The sequence below is a fragment of the Anoplolepis gracilipes genome, chromosome 13 (assembly GCF_047496725.1).
Source record: "Anoplolepis gracilipes chromosome 13, ASM4749672v1, whole genome shotgun sequence".
NCBI classification, from domain to species: Eukaryota; Metazoa; Arthropoda; class Insecta; order Hymenoptera; family Formicidae; genus Anoplolepis; species Anoplolepis gracilipes.
This window is the reverse complement of record NC_132982.1, coordinates 7732908-7760531: the sequence shown is the minus strand read 5'-3', so window position 1 is coordinate 7760531 and position 27624 is coordinate 7732908. Positions and strand designations below refer to the sequence as shown.

The window sequence follows — 27624 nt, the reverse complement described above, 5'->3', positions numbered from 1 at the left end:
AAGGACGAACAATTAAGTAGAGTACGGTCTTATTTGGCCCGACGAGCGCGACCGGTCGATTAAAAGCGTCAGTTGATCGAAGGTGTGCGTTACTAATTAGACTTTGCGCGAACAGATATGATTTCTGTAATCGTCATCGATCATCGGTCAATTATATTATTGTATCATAATTACTAGTAATTTGATCGTAACTTTAAATACAAGCTTGTAAAATATCATGTTTTTAATTCGGGTGATCGAGTTGCTCTTTTTATATCAAGTTATTTAATGTTGTCAATGTTAAAATATATTTTTCATAAAGTAAAGTTGTCAAAAAATAGAAAGGAGGAATCAGATTAAAGAAAGAAAGAGAGAGAGTATTCCGTCTTAAATATCAAAGTGCGTGATATTTTGTTGACGCTCGGGGGCTAATTCGAAAAACTATATAACTCTCCTACTGACTTTAATAAATCTTGAGCTGTCATGCTACTTTCAAAACGATTAATAACACATTACACGTATTAATTGATCAAATAATCTTTAATATCATGTGAAGTACACAAGCTAGTTAAACTTGAATAGTTACAAGTTTTTTTTTTTTTTTTTATAATAATTCAATAAATTCACTGACTTAGGAATCTTGACATCGCTATTATATAAATTTATATATTTCATAAATAAAATTAGTTGTTTTGAAAAAAATATTTAATATAAATGAAGAATATATAGTTCAAATAATACATGGTAAATTATATTTGTCAAGATTATAGCATTGATACAAGGACGTTGAAATTGGTCCAGCTAGCAAAAAAGAAAACTATCTTTTTGCGTAGCCAATCACGAGGCACTACCGTGAGATTAGGCAGTCACCCACCGACAATACCGATCGAAAGTCGGCCGCCGTTTTCGCAAGCGCGAAATACCGACATGATTCTATAGAAAGGGAAGTGCCAAGGTAAGAATCTATGAGAGCCAGTGAATCGCGTTGCTCATTGCCAAGGTACGTCAAGGTATCCGAGGCCTGGGTGTGCCTGGACGATTATTATCGAAATAGTCTTATAGCGGGAGCGAAATTGAAAGGTACAGCTAAGGAAAGTTTGCTCTCGGGGAAGCGTACTGTACAGCATATGCCGTCGTATACAGCATACTGGCCGTGCCACATCGCACGCACACGCGTGGAGCACGCGTTCGCCAAACGGTGCGATGTGGTTAGAGAGCTTTAAATGGATTCCATCAAATGATGTTCATTAATATAACTATACTTTGAAAAGTTTCGTTATACCTTTTTTTCACATAGGGAATTTATGTTATCGCGTGTTTTTTCTGTAAAATTGCCGATTACGTAATTTTTTAAACACTTTTTAGATATATTTATGAATTAAATTTCGGGAAGAATAAAAATAGATAAATCTTATACACTACAATGACAAATAAAAAATTAGTATTCTTAATTTGACATTTTTTGAGTGTACGAGATAAAATATTATATGATAGGAAATTATAGATGATTATAGACAGAAATAATTATTAGAAAATAATTTTTTATTTACCTACTTCTCTCTTTATTCAATAATAAAATTTTTTAAATTTTATTTTTGTAAAATATTAACTATTATTTATTCTTTTATGAATATAATTATATATAATTTATTGAACATATGAATTATATTTATGAATAGATATAATTATAATTAACACTTATATTTTTTCAATTTTGAATATTATATTATAATTCGAAAGTTCACCAATTTTTACTGATATCGCGATTTTGTCTGAATCGCAATTACCTCCTTGCAAGAATTTATTGCAGTATTTGTTGTGGAAGTGTTTTGCCATTGGTTTTTCCTAAGAATAAACGCACTTATATTTACATTCGATCAAAAGGAAAACCGCAGACAAACGGTTGAACGATTATGCGGTATCCTAGACCAGCTCATGAGGCTCGCGCGTACAGAGATGCGGAAAGAGAGAATCGAGCGCGATCTTGGCTGGCTCGTACACGAACCCCACCTAAAACCCCCTTCACCTTCGTCGACCGCAATTGGCGCGCGCGAAAGGGGGGAAAATTTCGTTTCGCGAGCTCACGCGAACTTCGTTATCGCCGTATCGGTGCTTGTCGGACGTATGCGACAATGATATTCACCATCTCGGTGTAAAGTCGGGGGACTTCACCACCCGAGCTCTATCCGTCAACTCTCTCTCTCTCTCCTCATCAACTCGCGCTCCACCGTCGCCGTCGTTGATCTGAAAAGGAGGTGAACGCGCGCGAAAGTGTACCATTGGACAAGAATTGGGGTAGGAGCCAATGGTAAGGTGCGCGAGGTGGAGCGATAGGTTTTAAATAGGTGTGCAAGACCCCATGGGTGGATACGAAAGCAAAAGTATCGGTACCGAAGACCGGCGATTGATAGCGCGGTGCGACCGATCAGATCAAATTCGGGGAACAAGAGTGCGAGGGCCCGTTCTTTTTTTTTTTTTTTTTTCTTACGCGGTGGGTGGGTAGCAGCACGACCTGGCCCGATCGTTCCATGCGGTTCGTCGTCGGTTGTGGTGGTAGTTTCTACCCGGGGAAGATACACACGAGCCGCGGTGTGAAACGTACCGAGAGGAGTGACGGTCCTGCTGATAGAGCGGCGGCCACAAAGTATACGTCTCAGTCGACGCTGAGCCAGTGCCTCAGCAAGTCCGCTCGAGGCGGTAGAGAGTCCTGAGAGAGTTCGCCTACGATCGCGTAGCCGTGCGTTCTTTCCTTTACCAGACCGTTATCCTTCGCGGTAAGAAAGAAAGAACATCCCGATCATGAGATCCTACGGCTACCGGGCACTTGTCGTGCTCGCGACAATCCTCTGCCACATGACCGGCACCACGTTGACTGTCCGCGTTACGAGCAACAAACAGACCAGTAAGAGAAACAGCGGTGAGTCACCTTCTTCTGCTCTAATTCTTATTCTCTTTCTTTTTCCGTGTCTTATTCTCTCTTTTTTTTTTTTTTTTTTTTTGCTTTCACTATCTCGTACGTCTAACAGACATTTTCCTCTTTCGCCGTAGAAGAAAAAGCTCCCTTTCGCCCTCGTCATGTTCGCGCGCCACGCGTTGCGCCTTTTTTATCTTGCCACCTGTTTCTTCCTCCTTTGCCCTCTTCTTCGTGCAGACATGCTGTCGAGTTTCATTCCTTGTGCGCGTGATCCCTTTTTTACACTCTACTTTCCTTGAGATATCGAATATTATATATCTTCTATTATATATATATTTTTATCTTTTTTATTTTCTTTTATTTTCTCTTTTCCACTTAATCGTTTTTCTTTCTCCTTTGTTCTCTAAATTATTGTTCCATCTTTTTACCACCTACCCCCCTCTTTTTTTGTAAATTGAAAATCTTTTTTTATTTTCTTATATGTATCACATTTTTCTTATCTTCTTTTTTATCTAAACGTAATCGTGATATATTTCTTCTTACTGCTCTTATTCTTTCACTTGTGCTACTTTCTCTTCTTCTTTTTCGTATATTTTCCTAGTCGTGTTTAGGTTGGCTCTCTTGCTTATATTATATCAATATAATACTGATGTAATTTTTGATTGAATATTGATAAATAAAGTGAAGTGTTAGGTTGTGCTAAATGCGGAGTTACATATAGTACGCAAGTGAATCACGGTGTGGTGGCGATCAAAACACTGACGCGATTTAAAAGTGACAAGTTAATTAAACAAATGTAGCACAGCGTGTTGTAGCGTGCATGTGATTATTTTACCACAAGTTTGTAAACGAAATTTTGATATAGTTTTAGCTCTCGATACATCGATTTTTGTGCTAAAAAAAATAACGGATATAAAATATTTTTTTTAACTCGCATTCTTAAAAAAAATGATGAAATCCAGAAAAAAAAAATGTAGGAGAATCTAAACGATTCATCTCAAAGATGTATTATCATAATTTTTAAATAGTATATTATTATACTTTGACTTTTTAGCATTTCTTTATATTATTTACGTAAAAGGAGATACATCTCATAAGTATAGTGATTTTTGGAAAATTCTCTCATGATAGTATCATATAATTTGATCGAGGAATTATCATATCGAATTTCTATGTAAAATTATTTAATAAAAATCTTTAGTTGTATGTTAGTATGAGCCAGTTTAATCCAGACACAAAAATATTGTACTTACTTGGCTAATCTATTTTATTTTACTGTATAAAAATTAATAGATACTTTAATATAGAATTTTTTTTTCACATGTTTTTAATCAAATATGTTTGTGTTTTTAATTTCGTGTATGAAATATAATACATATTTATAAAATAGGAATTTAAATAAGAAATAAAATTTAAAAATATTTAAATTAATGCCTAAATAACTATATTAATTTTAAAAAGTGTTTAAAAAATATAAATGTGTTTCACAACAGGTGGACAAAAAAAAGATTATATAAGATTAATCGCGATAGAAGAAACTAATGCTTTACCATATAATTTTTAATACATGTAACAACATTTTTTAACTTTTTATATATTCTCTTTTATTTTTTATATTAAATTCGATAACGAATCGACGATTGACTAGACTAGACAATTGACTAAAATAACACGTGAGATACGTAACCGTTACATCCACCAGTTCTGTCAAGCAGTTTCTCCGCGATTTAGGCCAAAGAATTATGACGATTTGATTTTCAAGTTAAATAGCACTCGACATAAATTCGTTGAAAAATGATGTTTCCGCGAAGATTTGGGTCGATGACCGATTTTCAGACAATGCCTTAATCTGTCGTAAAGACCAATTTAACTTGAGTCATAACCGTGAAATGTAACAGATGCCCGATGATCACCGCCTATGAAAATAATTGCTGTAATTACAGTAAGCGTAACTAATCATACTATACACGTGGCAATTATTTTTGTAATCCGCGACCGTTGAAGATTCCCCGCGTTCCAGCTAGGATTGAGATCCACGTTTCGTTCTCTTACTAGATACTAGATTCTGCTTTCGGTTTCTGATTCAATCGGTCGTAAAAAAAATCGAAAATTCGATATGTTCTACCTCTGCAGGGTAAAATCATAAGGCATCGATAATGCGGTCTTGCGTGCAAATTATAATTAACCGATAGAGATTGGTGATGGTAGAAAATTGTAGAGAGAAAGCAGCGAATTCTTTTTGCGAACGTCTTTAGTAAGACATGAATTCCAGCACGTTTAATATAAGGTAAAATGATAATGGTCAATTGTGGTGCTAACAGAGCACATTTATATATAATTAGACTTCTAAAAATAAACGGTTATTTATCGTAATCACAATACTCGCTTAAATAATATGAAGAAAAGTGAAATCAGTTTAATCGATCGAATATAAGAACTATTTTACATATAAAGTGGTGCAAATGTAAAAATTAAGAAATAAAATGTTAAGAATTTTTTTAGAATTTTTAGAAAGATCACAAAATAGAAATTAATGAGAATTATTTAAATAAGAGAAAATATATATGGTAACTGCTCTGGAAGATAATCTAACGTAGTAGCTAAGAGTAACTTAATATAATGAATAAATGTACAACGTTTTCCAGACCGTCCAGATCACTTCCCGTTAGGGTGTTACGGAAGTAACACCCTAACGAGAAACCAAAATATTTTATATCTTACGATAAATTACAGATAATTGAATAAAAAAAATATGCATAACGGGAGATGTCATAAAAATATTATATATTTTTTCAGATGTCTGTATAGTATATTAATGCACACAAAAATAAAGATTGTTTAAGAACTTTTTTTTTAATGAACCCTTCGAGTAACCCTCTTGAAAAAAAAATGAAAATAAACATTGTTTTATACTATTTATACGAAAAATTCGCCAACTGGTTCGATTTGCTGGAATAGGTTTAAAAAAATAAATAAAAATGGCAGTTTAACTCATGTTTTGTTATTTTTAAATCAAAAGAATTATTTAATTATTATTTTTATATAAAATAATGTAATAATATTATAAATATTATAACATTTTATAAAATAAGTTTCCATTTTTTTATTTTTTTTTTTTTTTTTTCTATCATCACTTATAACAAAGATAACATTTTTGTTACATAACGTTTTAGATATTTCTGCTAGTTAAAAATTCGCGATAAAAAATGACTCGTGGCAAATAATATATATAATTATGAAATATGTGAGCAACCTAAAGTTCATTTGCCATTCATGTATATTTAATTTCTTTTATTTTATTTAATTTTTTTATTTAAATAGGAAAAAATATATAAACTCATGACTATTACTCAATTTTGAGAAAATAAATCTGAAACATACGTATGTACATTATATAAAAATATGACATTAATATTTATATAATAATTTATGATGAATAAAGAGTATAATATTTGAGATTTTGCTAAAGAAATTAAATATTTAAAATAAACTTTATCTTTCAAACTCCAGAAAAATATTTCGAGAAACAATTATGTCATTATAAAGAATCTAACATTTCAGACATTAATGTATAGTAAGATAAATATGGTTAAAAAATGATCTTGAAGTGAGACTTGAGTAAAAATTCAAAATAGAATCGTCAAGATTACTTTTGTCTGTATCCGATTAAATGGATTTTCGTAATTATATAAAAAAATCTCAAAATTATATTTACTAGTTCATACCAACTTCCTCAAGCGGTATCATATTTAGCGGAAATAATATTCCAAATATAAAATATTTGAAAGAAACACCAACCATCATCAAAATAGAAATTTGATCACTTCATATTAATAGAAAAAGTTATCACTGTTATATTGAATCCTAGTTAAAAAATTAAATATACATGAATGGCAAATGATCTTTAGGTTGCTCACATATTTTATAATTAAATATATTATTTGCTGCGTGTCATTTTTTATCGCAAATTTTTAAACTAGCAGAAATATCTAAAACGTTATGTAACAAAAATGTTATCTTTGTTATAAATGATGATAGCAAAAAAAAAATAAAAAAATGGAAAGTTATTTACAATCATTATAAAGGAAACAATATACGTGCGATTGCACGAATGGACAGGACCTTAAGTTGTTACTAACATATTACTGCAATTATATATATTATCTGTAACATAGTGGCTTTTTATCGCGAGTTTTAAAACATAAATATTATTTAAAATATATTATTATAATTATCTTATAATTATAAAAATTATTTCATAACAAAATATTTCCATTATAAATGAAGAAGCTTAAAAAGCGAAGAAGATTAAAAAATAAAACTTATTTTATAAAATGTTATAATATTTTGTATAAAAATATTAATTAAATAACTCTTTTCATTTAAAGTAACAAAACATGAATTAAATTGCCATTTTTATTTTTTTAACTTGTTCCACCAAATCGAACTAGCTTATTTTTCATATAAATTAGTATAGAACAAGGTTTACTCTCAATTTTTTTCAAGAGGGATTACTCGAAAGATTTATGTTAAAAAATGTTAATCTTTATCTTTTTTATGCATTAATATATCATACAGACATCTGAAAAAAAATATGTAATATTCCTTTGATATTCCTCTTTATGCATATTTTTTTTAATTTAATTATCTTTAATTGATCATGAGATATACTTAAAATATTTTAGTTTTCCAAACTTATTTCCGTAACACTCTAACATGGAGATCTGGAAAGCTAAAACGTTTCACAATATATTTACTTATTTATAAGTTATTTATAAATAATTACTACGTTAGATTATCTTTGGTTGCAGTTTTACTATACTTATCCTGTTATATTCTTTTTATTATTAATTATTTTGTGTAACAAGTTTTGAAATTTTAACTAAATTTTAAGAAAAAATTTGAAGGTTGTTGTCTATTAGTCTCAATCCAATCTTACTGAAATTTCCGTAATCTCTCGACATATAATGAAGAACGATCGAGAAAATGTATTTGAAGTTCAGCTGTGAACAAAGTCGTGACCAAAGTATGTCGGTTTTCTTCATCAACTTGCTATAATTTGTTACTTCGCTACCGGTCCAAGAGCCCGATTCGCTCCTTTCCGCAATTAAGCACAACACACCTCGTACATTTGACTAAATTGACTAAAGAGCGGTGCGAATTGATTCGAACGGTAAACCATACATCCTAAATTGGTCGAATTCGAATGTAAACGACGACGATCGTTCCCAATCCAGAATTCGAACGCGTTTCCATCCTGCGAAACACAATTTCTCAATTATACCGCAACTTTTACTTATAAATCGAATATTTTCTTGGCACTCATTAACGATTCCTTAATTCTGAGACGCAAACCCTGGTGCTCTCTTGACATAAACTTTCGAAATTTTTATGACTTTCGTAAATTTTTAGATTTGAAATCGATTCAACCGCATATCTCTCATGCTCATAAAAATTCTTATGTTTTGACATTAATTATTAGCGATATCTTAACCATATTCTTGAAATCAAATTTACTTTTATATATATTTTCCTATTTTTACTTACTTATTAAGTTATAGCTAAACTGATCGCAATCAATAACAAATAAAAGTCACACATTGCTATAATTATCTGACGTGAAAGTTATTATAAGAAAATACATAAACATGAATATGTGCATTAATCAGTTTATATGTAAGAACATACATATGTATAGATCAAGTACCAAGTTTTTACAGCCTTTAAATTGAAATAAAAATAGACTCACGCGGTTTCTTCGCGTATCTTTCACTGCTTTTACTATACTGTTTTCTTTGTGATACACCACGAACCTTTCGACACGATCGGAACGAGTTTCACGCGAGAGATCGCAAGTGTAACGCCTTCGTCGTTGGCATTGCCACCAGAAATGGCTTTTCAATGTGCGACTGGCGGCATGCCAGTGCATATAACAGTTCACCGCGGATTAGCTAAGCAACTTGCTCACCTACATGTAGCAGCCGTTCACACGTCGTGAGATCCTTCCGCTCGTGTGTTCGTTATCGCCTCACGTTGGCATCGCCGTAAAATTGCCAGCTGATATGGCATACACGAAAAGTCGGACACTGTCTTCGAAAATTAAAAATCAAGTCGTCCGAACAAAATCGATGAATTTCTTGAAAAAAATGTAAAATTTCTAACATGCATATTAAGTACACACTGTATTTAGTATTAGATTTACTAAAATAAATTTAAATTTGTCGAAATTTATTTATATTTTAGATTACCTTTAGATTTATTGAAATAAGTAATAAACATAATGACGTATCGCGACAATGTAACAATCTTGAGCTATTATCATTATCAAAATTCACAAGGCAATCTAAAGAAAAAGTTTATTTTATACAAACGAGAAAATTTGTTAATAAAAGAGATGAGAAATGTAATGAATAGTAGAAACGTCCTAAAGTTTATTTTTTAATTAACTTTAAGAACTTTGCCTTAACAGAATTTAATCTCGTACTGAATTATAAAAACATTTGTAATTGAGATGTAGGAGAAGAAACGAGCGTGTATGAATTGCGCACTTATTGACTCGTAGACCTTTTTTTTCAACTGGAAAAATTTATGAGTCAATCTTCTGGTGCAATTTTTTGGTATAAATTTCTTCTTCTCTGTTATGAATTGAATTGAATGAACTGAAATGAATTTGTTAGGAATTTAAAGAAAGAAAAACATAAACAAAATCTCATGTTATGGTCTTCTGGCAGAAAGTGGCCATATTTTTTTCGAGATACTAGCTGATTAAACTCTATGGAGTAGAGAAACGTATTTTAGTCTAAATTTTTTTTTTTGACAAACGAAAAATAAAGACTTTGCAACGAAAATGCTTAGTAAAGTATTTTATTATTTGAGGAAAGACATTTGTACACAGATTAGATTTTTTAGAATATATTATTGTGTATAATTTTATTTGCTATTTAATTAAATTTAATAAATACAAATTTGCCATGTAATTTTATTTAAACTATTTTAAAATATAAATACATTCACGATAAGCAAACGATGCTGATTTAGATAGTAAATTATGTGTATCCGAATTAAAACACCTTTCTCGAAAACATTTTAACTAGCTTTTTATGCTATTCCTAGGTTATTCATTAGAAACTTGTTGAAATGCTGTGAAGCTTATTTATACCGAAGTATACATAATCAATTGCTATAATAGTTTATTAAATAATTAAATAATTTAGTATTAATTTAGATTAGTAAATAATTTATTAATTAACAAAGTAATTCTCGTTGAGAGGAACAAATTTATTTAAAAAAATCAAGTGTTTTTATTAATTAATAATTATTTTGCTAATGGTAATTAAACAATATGTAGAAAAAGTCATATTTTTTTTTAATTATGCAATGCACATAGAAATTCAATTAATGTAACGTACTTTGACAAATTAAAAAAAATGTATATTACACATTACGAATTCCAGCTTTTATTAATTGAAATTAGTTAAAAGAAAGCAAAATTTGCGGTGCGTTTCACTTACCGTAATGAGGTGTATTTCTGAGAAACTATGAATATTACGTCATAGAGTTCAAATTATTCAGTTTAGATCCGTGTTTGATTAGTCAGAATTCGAAAATTCTGCCACATCATCGTAAATCATTCTGTAGCTTTCAAACAAATTTGAACAAATTAATAAGAATCGGCATGATATGTAATTTCCGTTTATACGCGTATATTCTATATACGCACTCATTTATCCTCTGAATTCATTGAGATTAATTTAAGGTCCCAACTGTTTTATTGTTGTGTAAGTAAAACAGGAGATCCACAAGCGGTGATACTTATTGTTAATACCGGCCACTCGCAATGAATATGAACAGGGAAACGAGCCGTGAAACGATGACGATTCCCGCTGAGTTAAAAACTAGTATTGTATCTCAGGATCCTCCGACGACGACAAGCAGTCGCTCCTTTTCACGGGCAAACAAGCCTAGCGAAATGCACGCGTCAGTGAACTTGGGGACCGGTTCTTTTTTTTTTCCCTTCTCTTTCCATTTCTCGTCACGCACCGAGCAGGTACCATCATTGCAGGTAAACGAGAATAAATGATGGTACGAGGACGCGGTGCGGGAATAAAGATAGAAATCGCGACTAGACTCGAGCGCGCGACCGATTTTTGCCGTTGTTGTCGAGATTGTCGTCTTCGCGATCTGTCTCCGGGATCTAGGTTAAACTCCGTAGTTCTCGTATCGCAATTCCCCCAGCAAAACGAGAGATCTCGAGGTCGAGACGATCGAACTCATCCTCTGTTTCGTCGTTGCCGGATAGCAATCACAGTGAAATCACCGAGATACGTCACGCATATCCTGTGCCTCGAGTCCGAGAAAATGGTTTCTAATGGATTTCAAATTGCTATCGCGTATATATTCCTCCATGCCAGGATAGTGATCCGATTGATCGTCGATTGAGGGGATTGATTCCAGAAGCAGACGACCTCCGAGCGATTGAAAGTGACGCCTCACCACGCGCGTTTGTGGCTCATTTAGCAATGCGATTGCACGTTACCGGTTTGTAGACCGATGAATGGTGCATCAAACAGTTGTTACAGTAGTAATGACCATCATTGAAATAATGTATAGAAAGCATCATTCAATCTGTAACTAGTCTGCATGATAGGAATTTTAATTATGAATGTTATGATGTATAGAAAGCATCATTCAATCTGTAACTAGTCTGCATAGGAATTTTAGTTATGAAAGTTTCTGGCTGCCTTACAATTTTTTCTTTAGAAAATATATATAATATATATATATATATATATATATATATATATATATATATATATATATATATATATATATAACATTTTAACGGTTTAAAATATATATAAATTTATACATTTTAAAATATATATGAATTTATACATATAAAAAATATAAACTTTTAAAATATATATAAAAAGTTTTCAAAAAATTCTAAAATCTACATTCTTTAAAAACGTAGTAGATTTTATCGAATTGCAACTCTTATTTGCTTTTAATGACTCGACAATTCGTCTTTGACGTGCAGCAGATTCTGTAGTGATTTATCCGTACTAAACAACTGGTCGAGTAGCAATGTAGATAATTGGAGAATAGCGGAAAATGATTGCCTGTCAGAATAGCAATAAACAATCGGTTGAAGCAAATCCAATTATTCATTTTGATATGCGCATCACGCTATATATATATATATATATATATATATATAAATATATATACTCATATTGCCTGATAAACGGAGAAAATTGTCTCTAACAGCTGAAAAATTGCAGCGTTCTCATGCCACCTGTATCGATAACTTGTGTCCAGTCGATTCTACTCCTTGAAGAATTGTTGTTTATTATTTTTTAAAGACGCTTAATCTTAATAATCGGTTAATAAAATGCGCTCGTACTGGTAATTAAAAGCACGATTTATCTGTCGAAATAAATCAGGCATCGTTTTAAAATCGAGGCTAAATTAACTGACTGGATTTACGTGATTCGCGATTGCGAGATACGACCTCGTAGACATGTCGGGTACGATGTTTATGACACTTCTGACTAGTTCCTATACAGAACCGTGCGACTCTGAGAAAATCGACTTTTAAAACTCTAAATCGACGTACGATCGATCTTTTATAGCTCCGAGCGCTTACTGCGATTCCTCTTAAGGACTATTTCCTTTGTTGGCCGAAAGTAACCGAGAGTAACCTTATTTCGAGCTGCCGGCAATCACGTTCCGGCATTAATTGATGCTCGCGAATGTTAACGATACAGTTCCCGGGGACAATCGGGATTGGTCGTTAACGATATTAATTCCAAAATCGATATATCAAAGCGATTTGCGACATATAAAACAAAACAAACGAGAAAGATTTTCAAAATTAAAAAAACATTTATTAATGTATATATAACTTTGGCCCACACAATAAAAAACTTGAATATTTTATTTTTAAATAATAACTTTTCATTATCAATATATCAAATATTAAACTTTGTATTTTTTATTACCACAGCCAAATATCTAAGCCGTAATTTTTTTATTATTCTGCAAAAATAAATAATTGAAGGCAGTATATGTTTAACGTAATATATAAAATACAGTAAAACAATCGGTAAATGTGAGCGAGAAAAATATCACATTTTGCTGTTTAGAGAAAAGATTCCTTACACACGTTTTACGTTATACGCGTAGTTGACTTTAATGACATCCTTTGTCAAAATTGATAGCGTTGAAATACGAACTCAGTACGAACTACAGTCATATCCACGAATGACTTCAGGACATAACGATCGGATAATCAATGCTGATGAATGTCGAATCGCGGTAATCGCTTTTGGCGCGACCAATCGATCAGTCGATTTACCCTCATCGATCGGGTCAATTGACTGACTTGGTATAAACGGTACTTTGCAACGAGTAGTCTCGGATCGCCAGTAGGCAAGTCTTTTCCACGTAAACGGGGTGCTCGAAGATTTCGTTAAGTGGTAGATTTCGAAGCTAGAGCGGCTATCATCAATCAATTTTGGCGGCTGTGTCCTCTAATCAATAATTTCAACACAATATTTTTTTCACCCAAATTTGAAATCCGAAATTTGCGTTACATAATTTGTTTATATTATCTTAGTTATGTAGATTTTTATTTCATGTTAAACGTTGCGCGTAGCAATCATCAATATTAGTGCGAAATTAAAATGGTATCTTTTTTCCCCGGAATTTTTTTAAAATAATTAACTAATTAGATATCCAAATTTTTCTTTTGATAAGATTTTTTTCGATATCAATAAAGAAGTTATTTTAATTTCCTGATGTCGAGAATTATTTTAACGATTCGTACGCTTTATATTCCTCTTAGAAAGTCATGATAAAATATATTAGGAACGTTACATCCAAAACACGAAACCGTTAGTTTTCAACTTTTTAAGTTTACGATGTGGCAATTACGAATTTTATTGCAGCATCATCCGAGCTTCCTTGTATTACCTTGTTGTCAGCAATCATATTTAACCGGTCTTCGATACTAATTTTAAGTAATAGCGGCGAATCGATGAACATGAACACTTAACGTAATTCGCACATTATCTACTTAATACGAGTAAAAATGTTCATGTAGGTCTTGCCTTCGACAGTCGATGTAATTAGGATGACCGGGCTTCAACATGTTGGCAACAAGATGAAGTTCAAAATGAGTATTAAGACACGAAACATGTTTACAAGTTTTACACATAAAATTGACTTTGATGGATCAAGTATATTTGTTTTTCTCCTGCCTTAATTTATTTTATAACCCGAAAATAAAATTGAAAACAGAAATGCAATTTCTGTTTAATTCAGGCTATCAATTCTTACTGATACTTTAATTTTTATTATATTTAAACAAACATGTCTTTAATGGTTCCTCTTGAAAACTATATTGCCATTCAGAATCTTTCAAATGCGAAAAATTGTATTAATTAAATAATATTCTATTAAGTAATAGAAATTAAAGTGCGAAAAAAGCCTTTTAGTTTTGTCAACAGGATTTCTATGGTGAATAAGTAACGGTTTTTGGGAGAAAGTCCGTAGTATTGGGAACCTAACGTCTCATCCGCGTCGATCTCAGGTATCATTCGTAAGATTTTAGTTCTGCATCGATGACTGATTTCACCCCACTCGCAGTTTCTATACTTTACAATTTTCACGCTTATCTGCATTTTTCAAGAACTCCGATTGTGGTGAACCGCAATAAGTTCTCGTTTCGATACACGTTGATTTGTCTTTTCATTTTCGTGTTTATTTAAAATCCTGTGTAATTCTTTCACAATATCGATTTTTAATGAAAATCTTTTGCTTTTAAATAGAACAATTATTAAAATCGAATTCCGCTTTTAAATATTAAATATCTATTTTATACAGCTGATTGAATAATTAAAATTGTTTTGTGAATAAAGTTAATAATTTTTTGATATATTGACAATGAGATTAAAATAGTTAATATCAATAATAAAATAATAATTATTAACTTTTATTATCGAAATTTGTTACATTGTTTCATTTAATCAAAAGTGTCAATTATTCAATTTGATTCTAAATAAAATTTATTTAAAATGATGATTAATTGTTATTTTTCCAACTATAATAGAATTTAATAAACACAAAACGGAGAACATTATATATCATTTATTAATATGAAGTAACAGCTTGAAAATCACAGGATGTTAATTTCTTTGACAATTGCACCACGCGTAAACATTACGGGATTAGCAACGTGTAAAATTTCGCGGTGGGTAATTCATTGCCCGTAGAAACCGGAGAAATTCACGAGATTCTCGTTAAACGCACCACGCTTTGCGAGTCTGTCTTTATCTTGTCAACGGACAATACAACACGTGAAAGAATCGAGAGTATCTAACGCTTTTATCTCTTTTCGCTTTCTTTTTTCTCTCCGATCGTAAATGTATGTCTGAAACTTTCGAGGAACTCTCCGGTTCGCGCGACAACTTTGCGTGCGAATTCGTGCGTTAAAAGGCACTTCCGCCGTACGCAACATTACCAGTAAAAGTACAGCGCTATGTTCCTGTATCCTGTCTCTAAATTTTTTTTTTTTTTTTTTTTTTTACCATCATAGAATATCACTGCGACGGAATGCATGTGATATCTTGTGCGAAGTTATCTTGTTTAAATGGATAGTATCCGGTAAATGGATACGCATAGCGTAATAAATTACGTTAGATGATTACATGACGTTGCATTATTAAGAAGTAATATTCTATGAAATTATTTAACTACTTTCATACATTTCTAAAATTATTTTAAAAAGCTTTTCATTCAAGACGTATCAAATTTTACATTAGCGAGATTTTTTAATTACACGTATAAATTTTTAAAAAAATGTTTCTCTCACTTGATAGTGTCTTATATCTTGCCGAGATAAATACAGTTTCCTGTATAATGTAAGTTTCTTGTTTATGTGCTTTCAGATTTATGGAAAGAGGATTTTTCTGCTTAATAAAATGTATAATTCATTTCACTTTAATTATCGACATTTCTGACTATTCATACGTCTTTTATATGGCGTAAAGCCATTTCTTTCATGCGAATTATTGTGGAAAAAATTACTGAGAGGCAACATCTCATTAAAATTTATTTATTTTTATTTTATATTATTATTACAAATGCATATAAACTTATTTATATTTGTGTAGATCAATATTTCGAAACGACAAAGTAGGGCAGTTAATTATTCTGTCTCTAAGAAATTATTTAAACATTTTGTACAAAAAAATCGTTACATAAGCAATAAATATTTCCTGCCAGAGACATATATAAATAATCTGTTACGCTTTATGTCCGCTCTAATATATAAACGTTTTGTCGGTGCATAACATAGACTTGTCGTGAATTAAACCACCGCGACAAAATATCTTCTATCCACTTTTACTTCCGGTCACGCGTTGTGTTAATGGCATATTGTCATTGTGCGTTTTTAATATAACTTACATATTTACAATTACGCCAATATACTCGTTTTGTAATCCCTGTTTCGTAATCGAATATTTCATTTTCCTTGCGTGTAAATGTAGTAAGAAGTAATTGTCTACGCTTTTTAATACGTTTATTACGTTACGTATATGGTGATGTATCTTATGTATAAAAATATGACAAAAATAATTGTCCAAATGATAAATTAGTGCACGTAATTTATGAAAAATTAAACTTACTCCAAGAAATTGATTAAATAAAATTTCGTTGAATAGATAACTAACAAAAAAAAATCAATTCTTCAAAAAATTATACCAATATTAGTGAACAGTATTATTCATCGTTCATTCTATTTTATGAAATTTTTCCTTTAAGTTTCTGGTTTTGATTAATTATTCTCTATTCAAGCAATTTTATTTTCGCGGAACATTGCATTTAACAAAGTATCATTTCGCTGAATTGTTCTCGATTAATTTAATTTGCATACATCAGGATGATAGATGGTCGTTAATGAGGTAGAGTCGTGCGTCTGCCGGGATAATTGCACGAAATCATTGTGCTATGAGAATGCATATGCCTCTCGGGAATCATTACATTACAATTAGACATAATACACAGAGGGATAATAATACATGTATACTTGTCGATGTACCTAACGTTGAATTGCTAAGAGGAATAGGTTTGTCACGAGCTGCACGCGAAAGGCGTGTCCCAGACGGAACTTCGAGGCGTTGAAGCTGAACGGAACATGGTCCAGAGTGAAAGAGAGGAACATTAAACGTGAATAGACGTGCAATTCTAGTAGCGATCTGTAAAGTCTGAACGAAAGGTCTCTCGAGCACGCTACAGTTTAGTCTTTGCCCCTTGAAGCCTTCATCGGTCTTTTCTTGACGCGTGATATATTTTTTCTACGATTCATTCAAGCAAGACATTTGAATGTGTGATTTTATACTAGTATAACATATCATTACTGATTTTACAGAAAATGAATTATGAATATTAAAAAAGAAAGAAGTCTTTATTATACTTCGAAAATTAAATTAGATTTTCAAAATGGAATTTAATCTTACGGTTTTTTATGATCTTTTTTTTTTTTTTTATTTATAAAATGCACTTATCTTTTACAATAATATTTTATTTATGAATAAGCATGTAAATTTTTAGAAAAGTTTTTTTAGAGAGCAAATTTGATAAAAACTTAATCAATTTAGATAATACGTCGTAAGTTCTCCATATTTCAGTTTGATCATTTAAAATAAATAAATGCGCGCAACTAAGAGAATAAAAGTACACCACTCCGACTGTTGAACAGGAGATCAGTAATGGATCTGCAATTTTCATTCAGAAGCTTTGTTACCTGTCATACGTATATCGTAATTGAGCGTATAACAGCGCGTATACCGCCTCGGAGAGAAAGATTACCTTGAATCTCCGACTTTGCTCTGGGTAAAAGCGAAAGGCAGTTCACGCCATGCACTGTTCGATAAAAACAAATGTCGACAAGTCTATGCTGCACGTAAACTGACAAAACAGCAATGCCATTAACTCCACCGTGAGAACAGGTAGCAGTGTTCGAACAATGATTACGAGAATTCACAGTGGCTACGGCGCCATCCTTAAAATGTCGCCAAGTTATTATGAGCCTTACTTTGCCTGCTATAACAGTCCTTTAAATCATATTCAAGCTCGATTAACTGGAACGACTGCCAATTGTTACGCAAGAAATATTAATCCTTTTGCTTGAACATTTTTGTAGCATTTTAATATAAGGTAATATTAAAGTCTTATTAAAAGTGTCAAAAATTAAAAAGGAAAGAATTTTAATATTTAAAATTAGAAATTATCATCAAAGAAATAAAACTGAATTTATTACAAAAAATCTCGTAATAATTTTTAATAATATTTTCTTATCACTTTGCATATTCTTTATTATCAATAATTAAAATTATACATATGATTGTACATATTTATATATTAATAATTAAAATATTTAATATTATTATAATTTTTTTAAAAGTTGGATAAGTTTTGACACATATATTTTTGAAGCTTTGTTAGGCAAAAATTTGCAATTTTAAAATTAGATAATCTTGATTTAATATTGATTATTTATGTTTAGCCAGTACAAAATCAACTATTTTATTCAAACGTATTGCAACAATATTGATATTTTTACTATAATATTTTATAATATTTAGAGCAGTATAAAGTTAACAATGATATTATTATCACATTGTAAATTTTTTTTACAAAATATAATTGAACAGATATTATTCTTCATTAATTAAAAAAATTTTTTTTTTTCAACATAAATAGTACATTATAATTGAAACAATGGCCTACATTTTTTTTAAATATGTATACTTTTTAAAACTGAAAACATAAAAAGCACATAAAATACAAAACATAAGCATAAAATAACCTAATTATCTTAAATATTTAATTTTATAACTTAAAGTATCAAAGAGAAAATATCACATATATATCTTTCATTTTTTTTTTTTTATCTTCTTTCGTACATGGGAAATTTTTTCCTAAATGGCAACTTTCGCGATCGCTGTAGTGTTGAAAATTTCACACCAGGTATAATTTTCGCACTTTTCGAAATACGTTAGATACAGAAGTCAGAAGAATAAAGAATTGTCTCCGAGCCAACTAAACATTATGTCATTTTCGACATCTAGATGTTGGTCTGTTAGATTTCAAGAAGCCTGGATTCGTTGACATTTTATTCGCCCGCTAATTAACAGTCAGCCGAATCGGGCCGTGATACTGAGAATACTATGATCCTTCATAGGTTCTCGGCACTTGCTTCATTTCCTGCACTTAATAAGATACCGGTTATAAGTTGCACCACACGTTCGCCCCACGCCAGTGATATATGTAATATTACTGTCCGTAATCTGCGTGCGTCCGGGCTTCGATGCAACAGCTCTCGCACGTCGCTGTGACACTTTGCTCGTTTCGTTGCTTTTTCTGCGCGATCTTCCTAGACTTACGAAACTATGCGAAATTTTTTTGCACGGACATTGGCCAACGTTTCTCTGACAATGAGCTCGTTGTTACGTGTAGCTAGTGCTCCTACTGATGATTACTTAACCCCAGGGAGATGAACAGACGCGGGTTGGTCTTTTTATTTACGCAAGAAAACATGAGAAGAAACACTGGTTTTTTTTCTGATGTGCAATCTATTTAAAAGAAAAACAACTGACTATATCGTATTTTTTTATCTTAATCTAACAACAATCAACAATAATACTTCATTGTGTGTTATAGCATCGTCTATTATAAAACATTGCGTTCCGCTAATCACACGTCGTTATCAGTTTGCTTCTTCTCAGCTCTTATACCAGCGATTTCTAAAATCCTTAGTTCTCAAGTAATTTCAATTATTTGCTTAATTACAATTATCAGAGAGAAAATAAAAATCTGATAAAGAGCTCCTGTTTATATATTATAATTTCTCAGAGCAGGAAATGCGTCGGCAGAGAGCGTTTCGTCGTTTCGCTATTTTTATATTACATTTTGCCAGCACAATGTATGACAATAGGTGCTCAGTGTCGTTACATGAGACAAGTACTTTCAGAAAATACCGCCCACGATGCGATTCTCGTACATCTTGCAACTTGAAGTACTTCCGGTTACATTTTCCATTCTTAATACAAAAAAAGAGATAATATCATAGAATTTCACAGATATCATTCACTCTCAACATAAATAACAATCTAAGGAACAGTGAAATATAATCAGCACATTTACATTAAAAAAATCATTTATATATATATTAGAGAGAGAGAGAGAGAGAGAGAGAGAGAGAGAGAGAAAGAGAGAGAGAGAGAGTATTAACAATTAAATAAGAAAAACTATTTTTTTTTATTATATTAATACTTTCTATCTTTTTTTAAATAGAGAAAGTATACACTGTATAAATTATTTTTATTAAAAATATATTTCTTTGAAGAGAATTTTAAAATTTATTTATCATATAAAAAAAGTATGTAATGAGGGCGGAAGGCAGGAGAAATTTACCTTATTTAGAAAAGTAATTTTAGTTTCAAAATTTAATACAATCTCTGCTATCAAATACAAATTCAATAATTTTCCAAATTGTCAACCATATTTTTCTAACTTGCTCTTCGCACGTATCGTTGCATCAGAAGAATGCATAGTGCTTCCTACGCTTATTTAATAATGTTCATGTTACTTGTTCCATCAAGAAAGGTTATTTAAAGTACACGAGAAAGATAACGATCTATTGTATAATATAATTCTTTCTTATTCGTCATTCATATAATTCATTCACATACTTTATATGATTTAATTATATAGAAGAAATAAATGTTAAAATCAAAATGTTTAGAAAAAAGTAGGATACCAGTTGCAGTAAATAAAAAATTATACGTAGGATTTTAGTTAATTTTACAGAATACGTACTTAATTAGATAAAATTTGAATCAAGTCCTACGTGCTATACCTTAAAGTCATTAAATTAGCTATACCTATGTATTACATAATTACTGTATCTAAATTCAAAAACAAAATGTATATTATTATAACAATTGCCGATTCAATGATTGAAACCGCAATGAGAGTTTGCCTACTTTTTCTCGAAAGTCCACATATTTGCGTATAATCAGTATAAGAATCAGCCGCGGAAAGCGAGCGTTCACAAAGTGAACAACGGTGAAATTCATCCTTAATATACCGATCACTCGTGACGAAGCAGAAAGCGAAAAGCACTTATCCTGGTTATTGTCTGTGCACCCACGCTGCCTGGGAGCTGGGAGTAGGAAGCCGTTTTTTTTTTTGCGCGCAGTCAGCATCGTCCCCGCACAAGAACGGGGAGGGAGCGTGTAAAGCGTGTAAAGGCGACGACGTGACGAGATCGAGAAAGTGCCGACCTACCGTCCTCGATCCTTGTTTCTCGTAATCTATCTCCCGCTGCAACACACCCTTTGCGCCTGCACCCACTCCCGCGGCGGTTTCCATAACTCGCGTTGATATGTCAAATGCAATTTAGATCCCCTAATTGCGCCACGCAATCGCAATCACCGATTCTTCACGCATATTTCACAATTGACTTTTGAGCTCCAAACACGCGGATGAGAGAGATCTCGTGCGGCATTAATCAAGTCTGTGGAAAATATTCCATTACGTACAATCTCATTTCAATCGTTGAAATTGAAGGAGAATTGTAAGATAATAGAACGTTATTAACATCAATTATATTACTAATATAGGTTCTTTCATTTAATATTTGTAAAAATAAAATGGAAGAAATATCTCTTTCTCCCTCAATCTCTCTCTCTCTCTCTTTCAGAAAATTTTTAGTATTTTCGCACTTTCACACTTATTATATCAAGATTGATTAAAGAATTTATAACATAAAAAATGTCCAGGTCCTGGTTGTTCACTGATCTAACGCACCGCGCAATATGCTATTTCTGTAGCAAATTTATAGCCGCATAACTGTTCTTGCTGAAAGATAAACGAGTATGACTTGCCGATAGCATTATAACTTGATTGGACTAGATTCCTGTTTAATCTACAATATATATCGCAACGTGAGTTCATATACATTCATATATTCTATTCCATTTGGCAATTTAATTATATAAATATATTATAAATAAATATGTATTAGTAATACTCTACAATATTTTTTTAAGTTTGTGAAATTTTTTTCTCAGCTCATATGTAAATTTCAATATGTTTGTCTTCGAATCGCGCGATTAAATAAATCCGTTAAACTGAATAAAGATTGAAAATCTCATGCTTGACGAGTTTATTGCGTTTTAATGGTGGAATCTCGTCTTTAATGATCGTAAACATATTCAAAGATAAGGACTGTCACCGAATAGCGTTGAAATATAGTCCAAATTGCCCCGCCAGTATGTCAGTAGTCTGCGTATTATACATTTTTATAAAATACTTTTAAAAAAAATTCTTTTCTTTTTTGTTTAAATATTGTGAAACCGTTGTTGCATCCATATTTATTTCTCTTAAAATTTTTATCTAACTGAGCTAATTCAATTAATTCATATTTTTTAAATTTAATTAGACACATTGAATATATTTCTAGAAATATAGTCATAATTTAATGTATTTTATTAAAGTTTTTTACCTGCTTTTACTTTAGTAAAATACTTTATTTTATCACGTAATGTAATTTTAATAAATAAACAGTAATATATATATTTATAATCATAAAGATAATTTACGATAAAAAAATTTAAAAATAAATGTGTGGTAAAAATTTTATTTTATAAATTAGTGAGTTTTTTTAGAAAATATTGTACGCAAGGATATATTTGCGAATAGTGTGGGGAAAGAGTGGGTGGCAAGGGAAAACATGTCGCACGCTATGCAACTCACTGACTGTTTGTTCCATTCACTGTGTTATAAATCTAGCACACGTGCAATGAGTCCCGTTGCAGCTGCTCATATATTTAGATGAGAAACCTTGCTTTAAGAACGTATTGATCCGTGAGAATTTTTGTAGACTTATTATGCACTATATAATTCTACTTTCCTATAGAGCGCGAGATTGTTTTGATCACGCGAGCTGCGATCAAATTTCGTAAGTTTTTATGTGCAATAGAAATAAAAAATGCAACTTTATTCAAAAATAAAAAATACTCAAAAATATTACATAAATTTTTATAATTTAAACATATTGTAAAATTGTAAGTTAATAATTAAAAAATGATTTAAATGATTAAAATATATTACATTTAAAAAATATAATAGAACATTTATCTGTCCATGTAACTTTGATTAAAGTCACAAAGAAATAATTTGAAAGGTCATTAACTTCTAGGAATTTTACATTCGCAGCATTATCAAATAATTAGTTGAATTTTTAAAGTCTTTGTATATTACGCTAAAATAAATATACTTAATTACTTAATTAGACGTGCCTCTATCAAGAAGCGCCATTAGTTCCGGCCCGTGCTCAAGATGCATGTTGTGAGTTCTGAGTCGCCTTGTCCGAGGATCCGGATGCGATCTAGATACTCATAATACCGATTGTTACATCTACGTCACCTCCAGTTACTGACATGGCGTGACGCGGCGAAATGTGACGTGCTGTTGCAGCACAATACGTCGAGTAGCATAAGCGACTTGGGGAGCTTTCTCGAGTGGAACTTACACACATCCGTTTCTCGAAGATCGTGCAAGAAAGTAGCGAAAACCGGAACTTGTCAGAAATACTGTATTTACATGCGAAAGTTCTAATTGAAATTCGATTCACAAGGTTTCGGCAATGATATAAAATAGCTGAAATCTTATAAAATTTAGGACGATAGATTTTAATTACAGATTTCACAACATATTTGAAGTTAATATTTTCCTAACACTTTCACAGCTAAAAGTATCTCTTAACGTCGTCGAGATCTCTTATAAAAAAAACCAAGAGTGACGACAGGTGTTTTATTCGCATAAACGTTTTGAATATCAATACGTTCGCAGTCTATGAATGATGATACTCGTCTTCTTTTTCGACTCTATAATAGAAAACTATGTGTGCTAAGATATAATATAAAATTATAATTAAGATATCAATCACGGAAATGCTAAAGAATACTTGTTAGGCTTCGAAGACTTTAACTTGCTGAAAGTTTTTTAATTTTGTTTATATTTAATTATGATTTAAATATGATTTAAATATTTTTAATTGTAATTAAGATATCAATCATGGAAATGCTAAAAAATACTTGTTAGGCTTCGAAGACTTTAATTTGTTGAAAGTTTTTTTAATTTTGTTTATACTTATTCATGATTTAAATATTTCACTTTCGTAAAAAAAAAAAAAAAAAAAAAAATCAATTTTGAATTGCTCAAAAAATACGTAAACGTACAAAAACTCAATTGATCTATGCATTTACATTTTTTATTCATAATTATATTATTTAATATAAAGCTGTTATACGCTAATATAAAAATTATAAAGAGAAAAATCGTTTTTCTAGATATTATGCAATAGTTTAAACAATAAATTGCTAGCACATGAGTACGCAAATATGTTCAACATTCTTATGACACGTTACTTCAGAAAAATTAAATATCGCATAAATTAATGACGTTACTCGATATAATTTCCTTCCTGCTGGCAAGAGCTATTGTGGATAGTTCAGAGGATTGCATTTCACCGGAGGTGATTGTGCATTATGCTTCTTCGGAGATACGCACCAGACATAGATGCCTGAGTGAAATCTTTCTTTCTCTCTCACTCTAGCTCTTACATCGCACGCGACTACGCGTGCGGGAGCGTGACTTTTATTGCTCACAGTCCATTAAACTGACGCATCAGCATTTCTCTTTCGGCTCGCAGAGATCGCGCGAGAATCATATGAGAATAGCATTCTTCCTTCTCTCGCGGATAATATAATAATGATGTAAGAATAATATATATATATTAATTGCTGTTATCTTTATCATATTATTTAATACTGCGATATTATATAGAAAATTAAAATATTAATTTAGAAAATTCTCGCAAAAGAAAAAATAATTTGAAATTTAATAAAAAAATTAGTATCTATAATTGTTACTGCACTTTTTACTATACACTCTGTACATCATCTTATACAGCATCTACTGTATGTTATCTTATCTTTTACTGTATACTATCTTATCTTTATTACATTATTTGTTACTATAAAATAATACAAAAATGTGATAAGATAATGTGACTACCATAAAATAGCAAACTGTAATGTAATAAATAAATGTATTACATTATTTGCATAAAATAGCAAAAAATTTGATAAATAATGATAAACAATTAATACTTAGTTCTTACATCATTATTTTACCTTGCCTAGTTGTTCTTATTATTATCTAATACATTATCTTTATTTGCCACATTACTGACTATTTTGTACTAACAAAAAATATGACAGAAAAATAATGTGTTAGATAATGATAAAAAGAACTAAGCAAGGTAAAACAATTTTGTAACAACTAAGTATTTTGTAGTAGCAAACAATGTGATAAATAAAGATAAGAAATTTGTACAGGAGGTACAGTAAAAAGTGCAGTAAAGATTATCTGATATCCTTATTAAATTTCAAATTATTTTTCCTTTTGCAAGAGTTTTAAATTAAATTAAATTAATTAAATAAAAGAAATAACATTAAAACGATTGCACGATTGGTATAAAAATGTTGTAAATGCTATCATGAGTTTCGTGAACTCATACAATAATTAAAAATTTTTAATATTGTCTTCTCTTTCTAACGGAAAGAGGAAAAGTATTCATAGGTTTTCACAGTGGCGCGTTTCGCTGATTTATGACAAATGGCGAAATGGGATTATCTCGCTTTAAAGGAAAGAGAAACCGATTGACGCAAACACGTTTTCTTCTACTTCTTACGATGAATATGATTCCCTGTAAAATAGTAAAGATATTAAATTGATGCACGTAAAGTATGGACTTTATATGGATGATTGTCCCATAATTTTGAGAAAATCTGATATGTTAGTATATTTTTCAGAAATTTTCACATTTGCATACATAACTATTTGTTCCCATAATTAGATTTTTATTTTATATAATTTAATTCCATAATGTTTTATATCAAAGTACAGCCATTTTACTATTATACATATATAATAATGAAACTCACCAAATGTTTTAAAACGTCGAATTTATATTGCTGATTTTATATACGGTATTATCTCTTATCGTAAAAATATAAATTATTTGAATTGTCCAGTTAATTATATATTTTAAAAGAAATTCTCTGTTTCTAGAAATGGATACTTTGTCATAATCACACCATAATATTATACAGTAAAAAATTCTTTTTTTTTTTCTTTTTAAATAAAATCTGTATGCATTCACCTGTCGTGTAATTCACGCCCGAATGAACATTGCAGTAGCGATTGCCGTTTTTGTGACAGTCGCATTGCATTCGCAATGATTCATGTCGCTCGGTGAACCAATTGCGTTTTAATGAATAGGAATTAGCTGAGAATGACAAAAGTCCACTTTTCTCAAGTTTGATTCCAATTCATTTTAATCGCTGTACAAAATTGTCGATACTTGGCGTATCGATATTCGCAAAGTCAGCCTGTGTTGCGACGATGTAATTACCATTAAATGGCAGTAGAATTAATCATACTCTTATCTGGAAGATAAATCGATAAAAAATAGAACATTAGCAGTCGCAATATTCAGATAAGAAGCTATCGTAATTATTTAATGAGCTCATAGTAAACTTATTAAATTAATATATAAAATTTACAAGCTGACAAAACAATTTTAATGCAAATATGTTTGAGTAATTTATGTTACTTTAATTCAAATGCGAGCAAATATTTATGTTAACTAATTTATGTAATTAATTATTAATTGTGTAAATATTTTAACAAATTTATTATTATCAGGATATGATTATATATATATATCTTTCTCTGCCAACAATGATAATAAAAAATAAATACTCTGTTATATGACACATATAAATAAAATATATATATATATTACATATTAATGACGTGTGAAATATCTTGTCTTTACGCCGTAAAAATCGCGTTTGTATCTATCTTACGTACTTTCGCGCAACTTCCCTGCGCTTTCTACTTATCCGGCAGATGATTTCAATTCATGTTGTAGGATTCCTTGGGGAATTTTAATACACGTCACATTATCGTTTCGCCGTCGAACTATTACTATGTGCACGATTTCTTCGTAGCTATCGCACGAGCATAATCACGAGACCAATTTCGCGAAATCATGCGACGCTCGCTAGAGATCCGATTAACATTCTGTCTGTGGACTGACTCTTCTGTTTAATTAGATGACGAAATTGAATCAGGATTGATACCGTTTTATTCTTCTTTAAAAATTTATATTAAAAGTTTACATTAAGTGCATCAAAAAATACTAAGAATACTCGAAATCAATAGATTAACGTTTTAAAAAATCTCAATTGTTTTCGATATTTTTAGTATTTCATAATGACATATATTAAAAGAAGATAGTGAAAATAAAATTAATATTTATTACAGAACGCATAAATTTTAGAAATTGCAATGTGTTTGTCATTGGATTTTAGAGAGAATCGAATTAGTATGTGTCTCACGTAAATATCAGTACATGTCGTGAATAATCAACACAAATTTTGGTCAATGACGATGGCACGTGTTCAACATTAAATTTCGTGACATGCACATCTTCAATTTCCTTGACCGAGAAAGATACTGATCATCCGAATTTTTACGATCGTCCGCCAACATGAGAAATAATTATCTAAAGAGAAACGTCC

The 27624-nt window shown here is 31.0% G+C and overlaps 1 protein-coding gene across 1 annotated transcript in view; it reads left to right on the top strand.

Moving 5' to 3' along the window:
* The first annotated feature begins 2369 nt into the window (after positions 1–2369).
* LOC140672201 (uncharacterized) overlaps positions 2370–27624 on the top strand; it is a 51954-nt gene continuing 26699 nt past the window's right edge. Inside the window, exon 1 of the mRNA XM_072904116.1 lies at positions 2370–2896. Coding sequence (XP_072760217.1) covers positions 2779–2896 — 118 coding nt within the window. The 5' untranslated portion in view covers positions 2370–2778. The remainder of the gene's footprint in view (positions 2897–27624) is intronic.